The sequence below is a fragment of the Salmo salar genome, chromosome ssa04 (genome assembly GCF_905237065.1).
Source record: "Salmo salar chromosome ssa04, Ssal_v3.1, whole genome shotgun sequence".
In the NCBI taxonomy this organism is placed as follows: Eukaryota; Metazoa; Chordata; class Actinopteri; order Salmoniformes; family Salmonidae; genus Salmo; species Salmo salar.
Genome location: NC_059445.1, coordinates 74,260,502 through 74,276,573, shown reverse-complemented (window position 1 = coordinate 74,276,573; position 16,072 = coordinate 74,260,502). Strand labels below are relative to the sequence as shown.

Sequence of the window (16,072 nt, the reverse complement as noted above, 5' to 3'; positions counted from 1 at the left end):
ACAGTCTGGCAAGGCACAAGGCTAAACACAGAACAATCTCCCACAAACACACAGACAAACACACCCAACTAATATAGGACTTCCAATCAAAGGCAACACCACACAGCTGCCTTCAATTGGAAGTCCACCCCAATTAACTCTACATAGAAACACACTTACTAGACTACACATAGAAATACATAAACATAGACCATAAACCAAAAACCCGGAAATACTAAATCAAACACCTTTTTACCAAAACACCACCCCAGACCACATAAAACAAATACCCTCTGCCACATCCTGACCAAACTACAATAACAATTAACCCTTATACTGGCCAGGACGTGACATGGACAGCGAAAGACAATTACTGTAGCTGCCTCAATCGTAATGTGTAATGACTTCACAGCAATTGGTAGCGAACCAAAATTCCCCTAGAATCAGCCACGTCTCATAATCACGTCATGAGATTTGTAAATGAAATAGGAATATAATATTACGAATTGAATGGTTTCCCATCTTTATTTTCTTAAAAAAATATATATATATTTAACCTTTATTTAACTAGGCAAGTCAGTTAAGAATACATTCTTATTTACAATAATGGCCTACCAAAAGGCAAAAGGCCTCCTGCGGGGCCGGGGGCTGGGATTAAAAATGTAAAATAAAATAAAAATATAGGACAAAACACACATCACGACAAGAAAGACAACATAACACTACATAAAGAGAGACCTAAGACAACAACATAGCATGGCAGCAACACATGAAAACACAGCATGGTAGCAACACAACATGCCAACAACATGGTAGCAACACAACATGACAGCAGCACAACATGGTAGCAGCATAAAACATGGTACAGTACAAACATTACTGGGCACAGACAACAGCACAAAGGGCAAGAACGTAGAGACAACATTACATCACGCGAAGCAGCCACAGCTGTCAGTAAGAGTGTCCATGATTCAGTCTTTGAATGAAGACATGGAGACAAAACGGTCCAGTTTGAGTGTTTTTTGCAGCTTGTTCAAGTCGCTAGCTGCAGCGAACTGAAAAGAGGAGCGACAAAGGGATGTGTGTGCTTTGGGGACCTTTAACAGAATGGGACTGGCAGAACAGGTGTTGAATGTGGAGGATGAGGGCTTCAGTAGGTATCTCAGATAGGAGGGAGTGAGGCCTAAGAGGGTTTTATAAATAAGCATCAACCAGTGGGTCTTGCGACAGGTATAAAGAGATGAGCAGTTTACAGAGGTGTATAGAGTGCAGTGATGTGTCCTATAAGGAGCATTGGTGGCAAATCTGATGGCCGAATGGTAAAGAATATCTAGCCACTCGAGAGCACTGTCGTGTCTTTGGCATCATTAAACTGAAGACATGTTTATCAAATAACTCTCTGTAATTATTATTACGCGATTAAACTGATTAATCGTGTAACTGTAATTAACTAGGAGGTCGGGGCACCAAGGAAAATATTCAGATTACAAAGTTATAATTTTCCTAATATAACTTTCAGATATTATAATATCTGATCCATGAGTCCTCTGATTAATGATATGTTAGTTTACCTCACGTCAGTCTCATTCCAAACGTCGTAAATTGTTGGTTATCTGCATGAACCCTGCCTAACAAGTTGAATCAGCAATACAAAATTGGGTTTAATTATTGATTTACTAACTAAATAATTCACAGAAATGCAAAACAAACAGATATGGTTACAAGGAAATTATAGAAGAATGTGCCCTAGTGGGCTAAACCGGCATGGCGGCTTGTTACACAAAGAAAGGGGGTTGGGCTTGAATGAAAGAGCGGGAAGACTGAGGAACACAGAAACTGCAGCTATGCCATCGTAAATACATTATCGTATGCATTCTAAATCACCGCCCATTTGGAAAAGGAAAATGCAATAAATATTTACTCTGAGCTGAGCTGAGCTGCGCTTCGGTAGGTTGGTCGTAGATGCTGGCCGGTTGGCCAACAGAGATCTTCCTGTCCTCGGAAGAATGTCACTGGTGGTAAAATGGATACTTGTAGTATCTTCGTCGTGTGTTAGACTGGATCCGTCGTCCGTCCTTTCCTAGCCCACGTCTACAGCGGCCGCTGCTAACTCAACGGCTAGGAAGTATCACTTCTGAAGTGAATAAGGGTTCAAAGTTCATACCATTCGCAACCAAAGCTAACGCTGAGGTTGGCTTAGTTCTGTACTTGACATGTGTGTCCTTTCAACACAGAGGCTGCAAACCTCACGTACCGGAACTCCTGGTTACATTGTGTCATTGTCTTATATAGTGGCGAGGGGAGAAAGGTGTGTTTCATCGTTTATAACCCCTGTCTCTTCACAGGGGCGGGCCACTGATTAAGCACGGCACTTTCCTTATGAAAACCCAATTCTCTCATTTGGAAGCTAAAATTACATTTAATCTTCTAACAAACAGTTTCAATATCAAACATTTAAATTGCACAACAATTCCATGTGAATTTGATAACTAGAATGTGTAGACTTTCCCAGGTACAGTTTATGTTGTCCTGTCATCAGTCATCATGTCTCAGATGACAACCGAACTGACATCCATACTCATTAAGTTCCAACGCATATTTCTAACTGGTTCTATTACCGAAATATGGTTCCTTTCCTCCAACTTGTTTGATGTTCCCAGACTCTCTATATTTAACAAAGGCTATTCAAAAGTCCTTCAGTAGGGTCAGAGAGAGAGGGGAAGGGAGAAAGGTATTTATGGGGGGTCATAAACCTTACCCACCGGCCAACGTCATGACAGCACCCTTACCTGCCGATCTATAAATTATGTCTCCGTAATCTAGCATGGGTAGGATGGTCATCTGAATCAGGGTTAGCTTGGGAGCTGTGGTGAAAGAGGAGCGATTATGATAGAGGAAACCAAGTCTAGATTTAACCTTAGCCTGCAGCTTTGATATGTGGTGAGAGAATGGCAGTGTAGCCATACTCCCAAATTCTTGTATAAGGTGACTACCTAAAGCTCTAAACCCTTAGAGGTAGTAATCACACCGGTGGGAAGAGGGCATTCTTCTTACCAAACCACATTACTTTTGTTTTGGAGGTGTTCAAGACAAGGTTAATCTGTTGGGGATAGGGGGCAGTATTTGCACGGCCGGATAAAAAACGTACCCGATTTAATCTGGTTACTACTCCTGCCCAGTAACTAGAATATGCATATAATTGTTTGATTTGGATAGAAAACACCCTAAAGGTTCTAAAACTGTTTGAATGGTGTCTGTGAGTATAACAGAACTCATTTGGCAGGCCAAAACCTGAGAAGATTCCAAACAGGAAGCGCTCTCTCTGACCATTTCATGGCCTTCTTGATCATCTCTAACCAAAACAGGGGATCTCTGGCATAACGTGACATTTTCTAACGCTCCCATAGGCTCTCAGAAGGCGCCGGAACGATGAATGGTGGCTTTGCAGGCCATGGCTGAAAAACATTAGCGCATTTGGTAAGTGGTCGATCTGAGGACAATGAGACTGGGGCGCGCGCACGAGCCGACACCATGTTTACTTTCTCTCTCTTTGAACGAAAACAACGACTCCCGGTCGGAATATTATCGCTTTTTTACGAGAAAAATAGCATAAACATTTATTTTAAACAGCGTTTGACATGCTTCGAAGTACGGTAATGGAATATTTTGAATTTTTTTGTCACGAAACGCGTCGGGCGCGTCACCCTTCTTTACCCTTCGGATAGTGTCTTGAACGCATGAACAAAACGCCGCTATTTGGATATAACTATGGATTATTTTGAACCAAACCAACATTTGTTATTGAAGTAGAAGTCCTGGGAGTGCATTCTGACGAAGAACAGCAAAGGTAATCAAACTTTTCTAATAGTAAATCGGAGTTTGGTGAGTACCACACTTGGTGGGTGTCAAAATAGCTAGCCTGTGATGGCCAGGCTATCTACTCAGAATATTGCAAAATGTGCTTTCACCATAAAGCTATTTCAAAATCGGACATAGCGAGTGCATAAAGGAGTTCTGTATCTATAATTCTTAAAATAATTGTTATGTTTTTTGTGAACGTTTATCGTCAGTAATTTAGTAAATTCACCGGAAGTGTTCGGTGGGAATGCTAGTCACATGCTAGTCACATGCTAATGTAAAAAGCTGGTTTTTGATATAAATATGAACTTGATTGAACAAAACATGCATGTATTGTATAACATAATGTCCTAGGATTGTCATCTGATGAAGATCATCAAAGGTTAGTGCTGCATTTAGCTGTGGTTTGGGTTTATGTGACATTATATGCTAGCTTGAAAAATGGGTGTCTGATTATTTCTGGCTGGGTACTCTGCTGACATAATCTAATGTTTTGCTTTCGTTGTAAAGCCTTTTTGAAATCGGACAGTGTGGTTAGATTAACGAGAGTCTTGTCTTTAAAATGGTGTAAAATAGTCATATGTTTGAGAAATTGAAGTAATAGCATTTCTAAGGTATTTGAATATCGCGCCACGGGATTACACTGGCTGTTGAGTAGGTGGGACGCAAGAAAGGTTAAGGGCAGAGAAAGGGCAGAGAAAGCTTATTGGACACTAATAAAGCTTTGTTGTAGAGCGTTTAACACAAAATCCGGGGAGGGGCCAGCTGAGTATAAGGCTACCAGTTGCATATAAATGGATGAGAGAGCTTCCTAATGCTTGAACTATGTTGTTGATGTAAATTGAGAAGAGCGTGGGGCCTAGGATCAAGCCTTGGGGTACTCCCTTGGTGACAGGTACTGTCTGAGACAGCAGATGTTCTGACTTTATACACTGCACTCTTTGAGAGAGGTAGTTAGCAAACCAGGCCAAAGACCCTTCAGAGACACCAATACTCCTTAGCCAGCCCACAATAATGGAATGGTCTACCGTATCAAAAGCTTTGGCCAACTAAATAAATATAGCAGCACACCATTGCTTAGAATCAAGGGCAATGATGACATAATTTAGGACCTTTAATAATATCCTGTTAGGGATAGGGGGCAGTATTTTCACGTTCAGATGAAAAGCGTGCCCAGAGTAAACTGCCTGCTCCTCGAGCCCAGAGTCAAATATTTGCATTCTATTAGTCGATTTAGATAGAAAACACTCTGAAGTTTCTAAAACTGTTTGAATGATGTCTGTGAATATAACAGAACTCATATGGCAGGCAAAAACCTGAGAAAAACCCAACCAGGAAGTGGGAAATCTGAGGCTTGAAGTTTTTCTTTCTAATCCCTATCGAAACTACAGTGTCTGTGGGGTCACATTGCACTTCCTAAGGCTTCCATTGGCTGTCAACAGCCTTTAGAAACTTGTTTCATCCGTCTACTGTTACTGGGCAGAGAATAGGAGCTCAGTCAATCAGTGGACTGCCTGGGACCAGTGAGTTGTTTACTGCGCAACCACGCTTGCGCACCGCTCCTTCTTTTTCTTCTGTAATGTATACTCTATTGCCCGGTTGGAATATTATCGAAGTTTTATGTTAAAAAGACCCTAAGGATTGATTGTAAACATCGTTTGACATGTTTCTATGAACGGTAATGGAACATTTTGACTTTTTGTCTCTGGTTTTACGCTCGCACATTTTGTCTTTGGATAGTGATCTGAACCCGCGAACAAAAGGAGGTATTTGGACATAAATATGGAGTATTTCGAACAAAAAGAACATTTCTTGTGGAAGTAGGAGTCCTGGGAGTGCATTCCGACGAAGATCCGCAAAGGTAAGGGAAGATTTATAATACTAATTCTGATTTTAGTTGACTTCAGAACTTGGTGGGTAACTGTATAGCTAGCTTTGATACCTGAGCTCTGTACTCAGAATATTGAAAAATGTGCTTTCGCCGTAAAGCGATTTTGAAATCTGACACAGCGGTTGCATTAAGGAAAGTGTATCTATAATTCTTTCAATAACTGTTTTAAAGTTTATCAATGTTTATGATGAATATTTTTGTAAATTGATGTGCTCATTCACCGGAAGTTTTAGGTGGCAATACATTTTCTGAACATCACGCGCCAATGTAAAATGCGGTTTTTGGATATAAATATGAACTTTATCGAACATTGTATTGTCTAACATTGAGTCCTGGGAGTGTCATCTGATGAAGATCGTCAAAGGTTAGTGATTAATTTTAGCTGTATTTCTGGTTTTTGTGATGCCCCTCCTTGCTTGGAAAATGGCTGTGTGGTTTTTCTTGTGAAGTTGATGTCCTAACATAATCTAATGTTTTGCTTTCGCCGTAAAGCCTTTTTGAAATCGGACACTGTGGTTGGATTAAGGTGAATCTTATCTTGAAAATGGTGTATAATAGTTGTATGTTTGAGAAAATTGAATTATGAGATTTTTGCTGTTTTGTATTTCGCGCCCTGCTATTACATTGGCTGTTGGCGAGGGGTTCCACTAACCATAACAGGTTTTAAGGTTGCAGTGACACATCCATAACCTGAGCAGAAACCAGATTGCCGTGAGAATACTATAGACATCAAGAAAGCCAATCAATTGATTATTGATAAGTTTTTCCAACACTTTTGATAAACAGTGCAAAATAGAAATTGGCCTGTAACAGTTAGGATCAGCTTGATCTCCCCCTTGAAATAAAGAATGCACCGTGGGATCCTCCCCAGAGAGGAGAGACAGGTTAAAGAGGTCAGAGATAGGCTTGGCGATGATAGGGGCAGCAACCTCAAAGAAGAAAGGGTCTAAACCATCTGAACCAGATGTTTTTTTGGGTCAAGTTTACGGAGCTCCTTTAGCACCTCAGACTCAGTGACCGCCTGCAGGGAGAAACTTTGTAGCGGGGCAGGGGAAAAAGAGGGAGGAGCATCGGGGCTAGTTGCATTAGAAGGGGTGGGGGATGAGGAAATGTTGGACGGGCAAGGAGGCATGGCAGAGTCAAATAGGAATCGTGACTTAATGAAGTGGTGATTAAAGAGTTCAGCCCTGTGCTCCTTGTCAGTAACAACCACATCATCAACATTAAGGGACATGGGCAGCTGTAATGAGGAGGGTTTATTCTCCAGGTTTTTAACCGTTTTCCATAACTTCTTGGGTTAGACCCACAGAGAGAGAACTGCTCCTTAAAGTAACTAACTTTGGCCTTCTGGATAGCCTGAGTGTACTTATTTCTAATTTTCCTGAATGAGAGCCGGTCAGCCTGAGTATGCGTGTACCGAGTGATTTGCCAAATGGAATTCTTGAGGTGGAGTAACTCTGCCAGATCACGGTCGAACCTGTTTTTAATTCAAATTTTCTTTATAGCGGCATATTTGATAACGACGCCACTGAAAATATAAAAAAGAAGGTCCGAGCGTCTTCGACAGAGGGGATCAAGCTGATTCTATACCATTTTACAGAGGACAGATCATGAAGGAAGCCGCAGCACATAAATGCCCTCATCCAGATGGTGTGACAAAGGCATTTCCTAACAGACCTGCTAACTTTCTTTGTTGTTACCAACATGCAGCATCTCCATCAGGAAGAGAGGCAAGATCCATTTATCTGCCAGCTCAGAGACAAGCTACACTATTCACAGCCCTGTGCAATGTTCAATGTAATTGCATTGCTGGACTTTTTGAAACTTAATGTATTTGTAGTTTTTTTATGTTCAAATAAAAATGTATTTTCTTGAGCTGTTAGTGATAATTCCCTATTTGTAATACATTTGTGTTTACCTCATAAGGCCTTTATGTGTGTTATGAATGACCAAAGGTTTCTGACTTTATAGTAAGTACAGCACCATTTAATATAAGGCATTTATGTATGTGTTATAAAATGACCAAAGGTGTCTGACTTTCAATTAAGTACAGCGTAATGTGATATAGAGTCTTTATGGATGTGTTATGAATGACCGAAGGTGTCTCACTTCAAACTAAGTATTACAGGACACTTCATAAAGTGTAAATCAATAGGTTATAACCGTTCTGCTGAGTGGTTCTCTTATGAAGGTTCTCTACATGACCTACAGGTTACTGTAGGGTGTGAGAGGTACTTAAATTGGTTGATGTGCGTTTGTGTGTGTGTGTGTGTGTGTGTGTGTGTGTGTGTGTGTGTGTGTGTGTGTGTGTGTGTGTGTGTGTGTGTGTGTGTGTGTGTGTGTGTGTGTGTGTGTGTGTGTGTGTGTGTGTGTGTGTGTGTGTCAGAACCAAGATGATTTGGGGTAGTCCAACCTGAGACTACTGCACCAGGTATTCCTCTTCTGTTCCCATGCTGGAGACCAGGGCTTGATTACAACCTGTTACAATGGTGCCAACGTTTTGTGGCCGATCTTTCAACAGGGGAGTGGGTGAATGTGTCAAAGATCTGACTGGGCCCAGCACAGCAAGGTATGGCTAGTTTTTGTTGTGTGCGTATATTTGTGTAACTAGGTTCCAGAAGAAAGACACTTTCAATTTCTTTAGGTTGGGTGTAAGTGTTTCTTGGTGTCACGTCGTCCCCAGGCTATTGCACACAGCACATATAATCATTCAAAGTTGGCCATAGTGGGAATGACAGTAGAATTATGTAGGAGTGATCTTACTGAGTGAAGTATTTGTCATCATCACAACTTAACACAGTCAAAAAGTCATAATTATCCCTGCCCATTTCCACAATGTATCTTGTTAAAATGTGATTTTGAACCTAACCCTAACTAATGAAGGCCAAGTTTGATGTGTTGGTCCACCAGAAGTGTCTGGGAACGAGATTAGGTGTAATGTGACTAACATGACTTCACTTTACAGCGTATGCCATTCTTCACGACAACATGTCACCCTTTATAAAGGAACATGTTTATATCATATCTGACATACTGGGTTATGTCACATTTATAAACCCTTTATAAAGCATGACATACGGTCATATATGCTCTGTAACACATTTATGTAGTGCTTATGAAGGCATTATGAAGCCTTTATAAGACGAACGTCATATAAAGCGGGACCCTTATTTTCATTGGTGAATAATTTCCTTACAATAATCAAGCTGTATATCTCTTCCTGTGTTTCAGTAAAGGGTGGTCTGGAACTGTGAAACATTGTTTTCTTTCTAAGTAGTAAATGTAATGCCGCCCCCAATCAAATCAGAGGGTAACAGATTTGATCTCTGCAAAACACAACACAATTACTTTGAAGAAAAGTCCCCAATTCAATACGTAAAATGTGAGAGGGAGAGAGAGCTATAGAGAGATAGAGACAGAGATAGAGAGAGTAATACTACCTTCATGCTGTAGCAAATGGGACTGATTCCAGCTAAGGCAAATTTCCACAACCAGCTAAATGTGTCATAATGTCAGAACCTTTCTGGACAGAGTTTGAATCACAGCTAAATGTGTCATAATGTCAGAACCTTTCTGGACGGAGTTTGAATCACAGCTAAATGAGTCATAATGTCAGAACCTTTCTGGATGGAGTTTGAATCACAGCTAAATGAGTCACAATGTCAGAACCTTTCTGGACGGAGTTTGAATCACAGCTAAATGAGTCATAATGTCAGAACCTTTCTGGATGGAGTTTGAATCACAGCTAAATGAGTCACAATGTCAGAACCTTTCTGGACGGAGTTTGAATCACAGCTAAATGAGTCATAATGTCAGAACCTTTCTGGACGGAGTTTGAATCACAGCTAAATGAGTCATAATGTCAGAACCTTTCTGGACGGAGTTTGAATCACAGCTAAATGTGTCATAATGTCAGAACCTTTCTGGACGGAGTTTGAATCACAGCTAAAGGTGTCATAATGTCACAACCTTTCTGGACGGAATTTGAATCACAGCTAAATGAGTCATAATGTCAGAACCTTTCTGGATGGAGTTTGAATCACAGCAAAATGAGTCATAATGTCAGAACCTTTCTGGATGGAGTTTGAATCACAGCTAAATGAGTCATAATGTCAGAACCTTTCTGGATGGAGTTTGAATCACAGCTAAATGTGTCATAATGTCAGAACCTTTCTGGACGGAGTTTGAATCACAGCTAATTGAGTCACAAGGTCAGAACCTTTCTGGACGGAGTTTGAATCACACCTAAATGAGTCACAAGGTCAGAACCTTTCTGTACGGAGTTTGAATCACAGCTAAATGAGTCATAATGTCAGAACCTGTCTGAATCACAGCTAAATGGGGGTGGCAGAGACCGTCCTAGAGACATTAACGACACTCAGGTGTGTCCTATTTACTCATTATGATTTTCCTGTTAAAAGAGGTGAGTTTTCTATTGTTCTTTGCTGAAGCTTGAATTGTGTGTGTTTGTCTCCTGAGTGAGTTTTTGAGACTTAGTGTTTGTTGTTTTCCCAGTGTTACTGTGATCCTTCTGTTACCGTTTCTCAGTAAAGTATTATGTTTATCCTTAACCGCTGATTCCCTGTCTGGTTTCTTCTCTGCACCTGGGTCACCATGTCACAATGGCAAATCACACACGAGGCCTTCGATCAGTATGCTTTCTTTTCTTTGTTCTTCATTGAGATGCAGTGGTATTACACAATAGCAGGCAATACTTCCCATGCAGACTCTATGCATTAAAAGAGCGTAACACTGCCTAAGGATTACATGGGAACACATTATGCTGAATGGCACATTTCTTATCGTGCACACCTTCATGTTCATAAAAGTTATTATTTATAATTATTCATTAGTGACAATTGTAATTGTCTTCACACACTATTTATCACTGCATAACATAACTCCATGGAAACAGTAGTCATCTCATGTTTCACAGAGGACCTTGTTTTCTCCCACTTCCTTGTCCTCAGCGCGACCTCGCCTAAGCACATGCCAGTTGTCGTGCATGTCATTGTTAATTGGCTCTCTGGCCAAATCATTAACATTCAATTAGAGAATTCTAATTAGCTGGTGGATGGATAAACACAGTCCCACGCTGTCAGCTGTGCAGTTGAACTAAACAGCGCACCGCTGCCGCTCTATAGTTCATTAACCACATGCAGCCAAGCCCAATTCCCATGCATTGCCATGTTGGAATTTGCAAAAAAAAATATCATTTTAACATGGTTTGTGCTCTTTGAGATCAGCAAGACACCTGGCAGAGCTCCTGAGACCCAAATCATTACATTATTTACAATTAGAACCAATGATTCAAAGCAAGAGGAAAAACACAGGCCTGTTTGTTTTGTTTTTTAAACAGGCTGGGAGAAGAAGATGCATAAATTGTGTTGATGGGAATTAGCATTTCTTACTTATTTTCTGTGAAAATGTATCTAACGTTATTGATTAATTGTTTTAAAACCAATGTGAAGAGCCCCTGCTGAGACATGTTCTGAGGATGATCAAATATTAATCAAAGGCCCAATTATAAATGTCTTAAAAGCAGCGTTTCTAAAAACACCACACATCAAAGTTCACAATGTTGGACACTTGTTCAGTGTTTCACCTTGAAATGCCCCATGAAATGTAAAGAAGGAAAAAAGGGTTACACAAACTCACATCTGCAGTTTTGGGGTGGAGGCCTCTGCTCGTGTTAATCACAACCATATTTTGTAGGGTTAGCATGGACAGACAGGCTCATAGTAGCATGACTTAATTCATGTCAAAACATGATATGTAGCTTTACAACTTAAAGGGTATGTTCAGCATTTTCTCCTGGGCCATGGACTACTTTCAGGGTGAGGAACCATCTAACATCAAGATTTTACAAAGCAAAATACTGAACTTCCCCTTTACACCCTCGGAAATAGCCAATTGCTCCTGCCTAGGACTCACATTGATATCCTCCAGGTCCAGGAAGTTGAGTATTATCCCATTCCTCTTCCAGATGATTGGTGGCCGCAGCGTCCCCTGGATGGCACAGGACAGCACGGTGCTGAGGCCTACCGTTACCGTGGAGATGCTCATTCTCTGGTCCTCAGCCAGGCTCAACTGAACAACCTCTGTAGGTGGATGGATATATATATATATATATAGAGTGAGAGAGAGAGAGAGAGAGAGAGAGAGAGAGAGAGATTTACAAAGAGCAAAAACATATTCATGATCAAATACAAATCTTAGAATCAACTATTAAAGACTACCAGAACCCACTGGATTCTCCAGTTACCTTGAATGAACCCTCCAACCCAAAAAGACCTGTGGTGTTGATGATTTCCTCAATGAAATGATCAAATATACAGACAACAAATTCCAATTGGCTATACAAAAACATAATCCTTAGCTCTGGCATCTTCCCCAATATTTGGAACCAAGGACTAATCACCCCAATCCACAAAAGTGGAGACAAATTTGACCCCTATAACTACCGTGCATCAACAGCAACCTTGGGAAAATCCTCTGCATTATCATTAACAGCAGACTAGTACATTTCCTCAGTGAAAACAATGTACTGAGCAAATGTCATATTGGCTTTTTACCAAATTATCGTACGACAGACTACGTATTCACCCTGCACACCCTAATTGACAAACAAACAAACCAAAACAAAGGCAAAGTCTTCTCATGCTTTGTTGATTTCAAAAACGCCTTTGACTCAATTTGGCATGAGGGTCTGCTATACAAATTGATGGAAAGTGGTGTTGGGGGAAAAACATACGACATTAGAAAATCCATGTACACAAACAACAAGTGTGCGGTTAAAATAGGCAAAAAATACACACGTTTCTTCCCACAGGGCCGTGGTGTGAGACAGGGATGCAGCTTAAGCCCCACCCTCTTCAACATATATATCAACGAATTGGCGAGGGCACGAGAAAAGTCTGCAGCACCCAACCTCACCCTACTAGAATCTGAAGTCAAATATCTACTGTTTGCTGATGATCTGGTGCTTCTGTCACCAACCAAGGAGGGCCTAGAGCAGCACCTAGATCTTCTGCACAGATTCTGCCAGACCTGTGCCCTGACAGCAAATCTCAGAAAGACGAAAATAATGGTGTTCCAAAAAAGGTCCAGTCGCCAGGACCACAAATAAAAATTCCATCTAGACACCATTGCCCTAGAGCACACAAAAAACTATACATACCTTGGCCGAAACATAAGCGCCACAGGTAACTTCCACAAAGCTGTGAACGATCTGAGAGACAAAGCAAGAAGGGCATTCTATGCCATCAGAAGGAACATAAAATTCGACATACCAATTAGGATCTGGCAAAAAATACTTGAATCAGTTATAGAACCCATTTCCCTTTATGGGTCCGCTCACCAACCAAGAATTCACAAGGGACAAACACCACATTGAGACTATGCATGCAGAATTATGCAAAAATATCCTCTGTGTACAACGTAGAACACCAAATAATGCATGCAGAGCAGAATTAGGCCGATACCCGCTAATTATCAAATTCCAGAAAAGAGCGGTTAAATTCTACAACCACCTAAAAGGAAGCGATTCCCAAACCTTTCATAACAAAGCGATCACCTACAGAGAGATGAACCTGGAGAAGAGTCCCCTAAGCAAGCTGGTCCTGAGGCTCTGTTCACAAACACAAACACATCCCACAGAGCCCCAGAACAGCAACACAATTAGACCCAATCTAATCATGAGAAAACAAAAAGATATTAACTTCACACATTGGAAAGAATAAACAAAAAACAGAGCAAACTAGAATGCTATTTGGCCCTAACAGAGAGTACACAGTGGCAGAATACCTGACCACTGTGAAGGACCCAAACTTAAGGAAAGCTTTGACTATGTACAGACTCAGTGAGCATAGCCTTGCTATTGAGAAAGGCAGACCTGGCTCTCAAGAGAAGACAGGCTATGTGCACACTGCCCACAAAATGAGGTGGACACTGAGCTGCACTTCCTAACCTCCTGACAGAGAGAAGGGGTGGAGAGAGAGGGGGTGAGAGAGAGAGAGTGGGGTGGGAGAGAGAGAGAGAGAGAGAGAGAGAGAGAGAGAAGGGGGGTGGTGAGAGAGAGAGGGGTGAGAGAGGGAGAGAGAGAGAGAGAGAGAGGTGAGAGAGAAATTAAAGAGATGAGCTGGTGGTGGGACTGAAACAAAGCCTGACTTTATTCATCACAGCACAGAACACACAGTAAAGCATACAGACACAGCCATGTGAGAGAGAACAATGTCTCATCTGAGGACGAGACCGGGTGAGAGAGAACGATGTCTGATCTGAGGACGAGACCATGTGAGAGAGAACCAACTTCTGATCTGAGGACGAGACCGTTTGATAGAAAACGATGTCTGATCTGAGGACGAGTCTGTGTGAGAGAGAACAATGTATGATCTGAGGATGAGACCATGTGAGAGAGAACAATGTCTGATCTGAGGACGAGACCGTTTGATAGAAAACGATGTCTGATCTGAGGACGAGTCTGTGTGAGAGAGAACAATGTATGATCTGAGGATGAGACCATGTGAGAGAGAACAATGTCTGATCTGAGGACAAGACCGGTTGAGAGAGAACAATGTTTGATCTGAGGACGAGATCGTGTGAGAGCGATTATTAAGGAAGATTTACATTCAGCTGACTAGCGAGTCCAATTTGTTTCACCTTTAAGGCACATGAAAAAGCACTGTTCTCGAGTGTCCCCAGGGCCCATAACTATACAGGAAGGAGGAGAGAGGGATGATGAGGGGTGGCAGGTAAGAATGTCATATATATGACTGAACGACAGTGGGACAATATTGGTTGGGTTCTTTAGGAAGACTATAACGCTGCTCGTTCATGCAGCTTATTCACGCTGCTTGTTGGTTAGCGACTGCTCCTGCTACCTGTTTCTCCCTAACTTGTTTACCAAAGTTTTGGCTAACTGCCCCGTGATATACTGATTGGACTTGCGTTTTGGTCATCTCCCGCTTGTATAGTGTATGTGCTGCCGTGATCCATACAGTGAGCATGTCCTCTGCTTTCGCTCAGTTTGCAGTACTGTTGTGTGACTCAGGTGTGTGTTGTGCTTGTGTGTTTCCCATTTCACTGGCGGTGCTTGTTTCAGGAGGTGGGGTGCAGGCTATATTTGCAAATCCACTGTAGCTCATAGCAAACTTTTAGTCAATTCCTGTGAAGAGAGACATGGGAGCCCAGCTAGACTAGCTAGCCTGTAGTTTCAAATGGAGGTCACTAACGAACGTTTTCAATGCTGCAGGAGATGTGTTTTTTTTTGCTCTATACCGGAACAATGTGGACCATCTGGACTTTCAATGTAGCAATTGTTTGCTTGCAGAGGACTACAGGGGCAAAGTGGCTCCTCTACGCAAACAAGTAGAAAACTTACAAAAGCTACTGGGGAATCCACGCCCGCCTACTTTCTCTTTCTCTTCTACTCCAGAAGCTGGACGCAGCTCTGGCCTGGTGAGAGTGACGCTTCCGTGTCGCATCTCCACAGCCGTGAGGGTGTCTGAGACTCTGGCCCCTTCATCAGCTACGGCGGGTTCTACGGCTGGCTCGGGCCTTCGGGCACCACCTCCCATCGGTCCTAGAGGGGTCTTCTAAACCACTCGACGTGAAAGAATGTCAAAACCTCCTCAGCCATTTCACCAGCTGTTGTCATCGGCAGCTCTATCGTGAGAAACATCTCGGTTCCCGGGGCAAAAATCTGAAGCACGAGTACAGTACATTACAAGGCTGCTTCCTGCCGTTCTATGACAGCTGCCGGGGGCTAATGCTGTCATAGTCCATGTGGGGTGAAACATTAGGAGGGCTAGCTCGGAATGGCTGAAATTATATTTTAAAGAATTGATTCTAGCTCTGAAAGATTCGAAAAAGCAGTCAATTATTTCAGGCCCGGTACCATCGTTGGACCATGGTTGTGAAAGATTCAGCAGGCATTACATACCTGGCTAAAAGACTATTATAAGTCTGTTGGCACACATTTTTTAGATAACTTGAACACCTTTTAGAAACAGAAGATGCTCTACATGAATGACGAAGTCCATCCAAATCATCTTGGCTCCTGGACCCTGTCCTCGCATTTCAAGGCTGTGTTGAGACAATGACTTATCAGGGACCCAAGCCCTGCTCAGAAAATCCCTACCATTATGTTGCTGAGTTGTCATAGTGCTGCTTCAAATGTACATTGTCCCAGGGATGTTGGCAGTCATCATGTAAGTAACCTAACGTATGTCCCTCTAACTCCCCTAAAGGCCTCTGTCAATCCTACAGCTATTGTATGCAGTAATCATGTGCCTATGAACCTGAGTTATACTGTTAGCACTGAGGCTGTGCCCTAGTAGGAAG

General features: G+C 41.9%; 1 protein-coding gene across 1 annotated transcript in view; it reads right to left on the bottom strand.

Annotated features, from left to right (window-relative positions):
• LOC106603823 (follistatin-related protein 4) overlaps window positions 1-16,072 on the bottom strand; it is a 270,553-nt gene that overhangs the window by 38,393 nt on the left and 216,088 nt on the right. Inside the window, exon 7 of the mRNA XM_014197993.2 lies at window positions 11,663-11,829. Coding sequence (XP_014053468.1) covers window positions 11,663-11,829 — 167 coding nt within the window. The remainder of the gene's footprint in view (window positions 1-11,662; window positions 11,830-16,072) is intronic.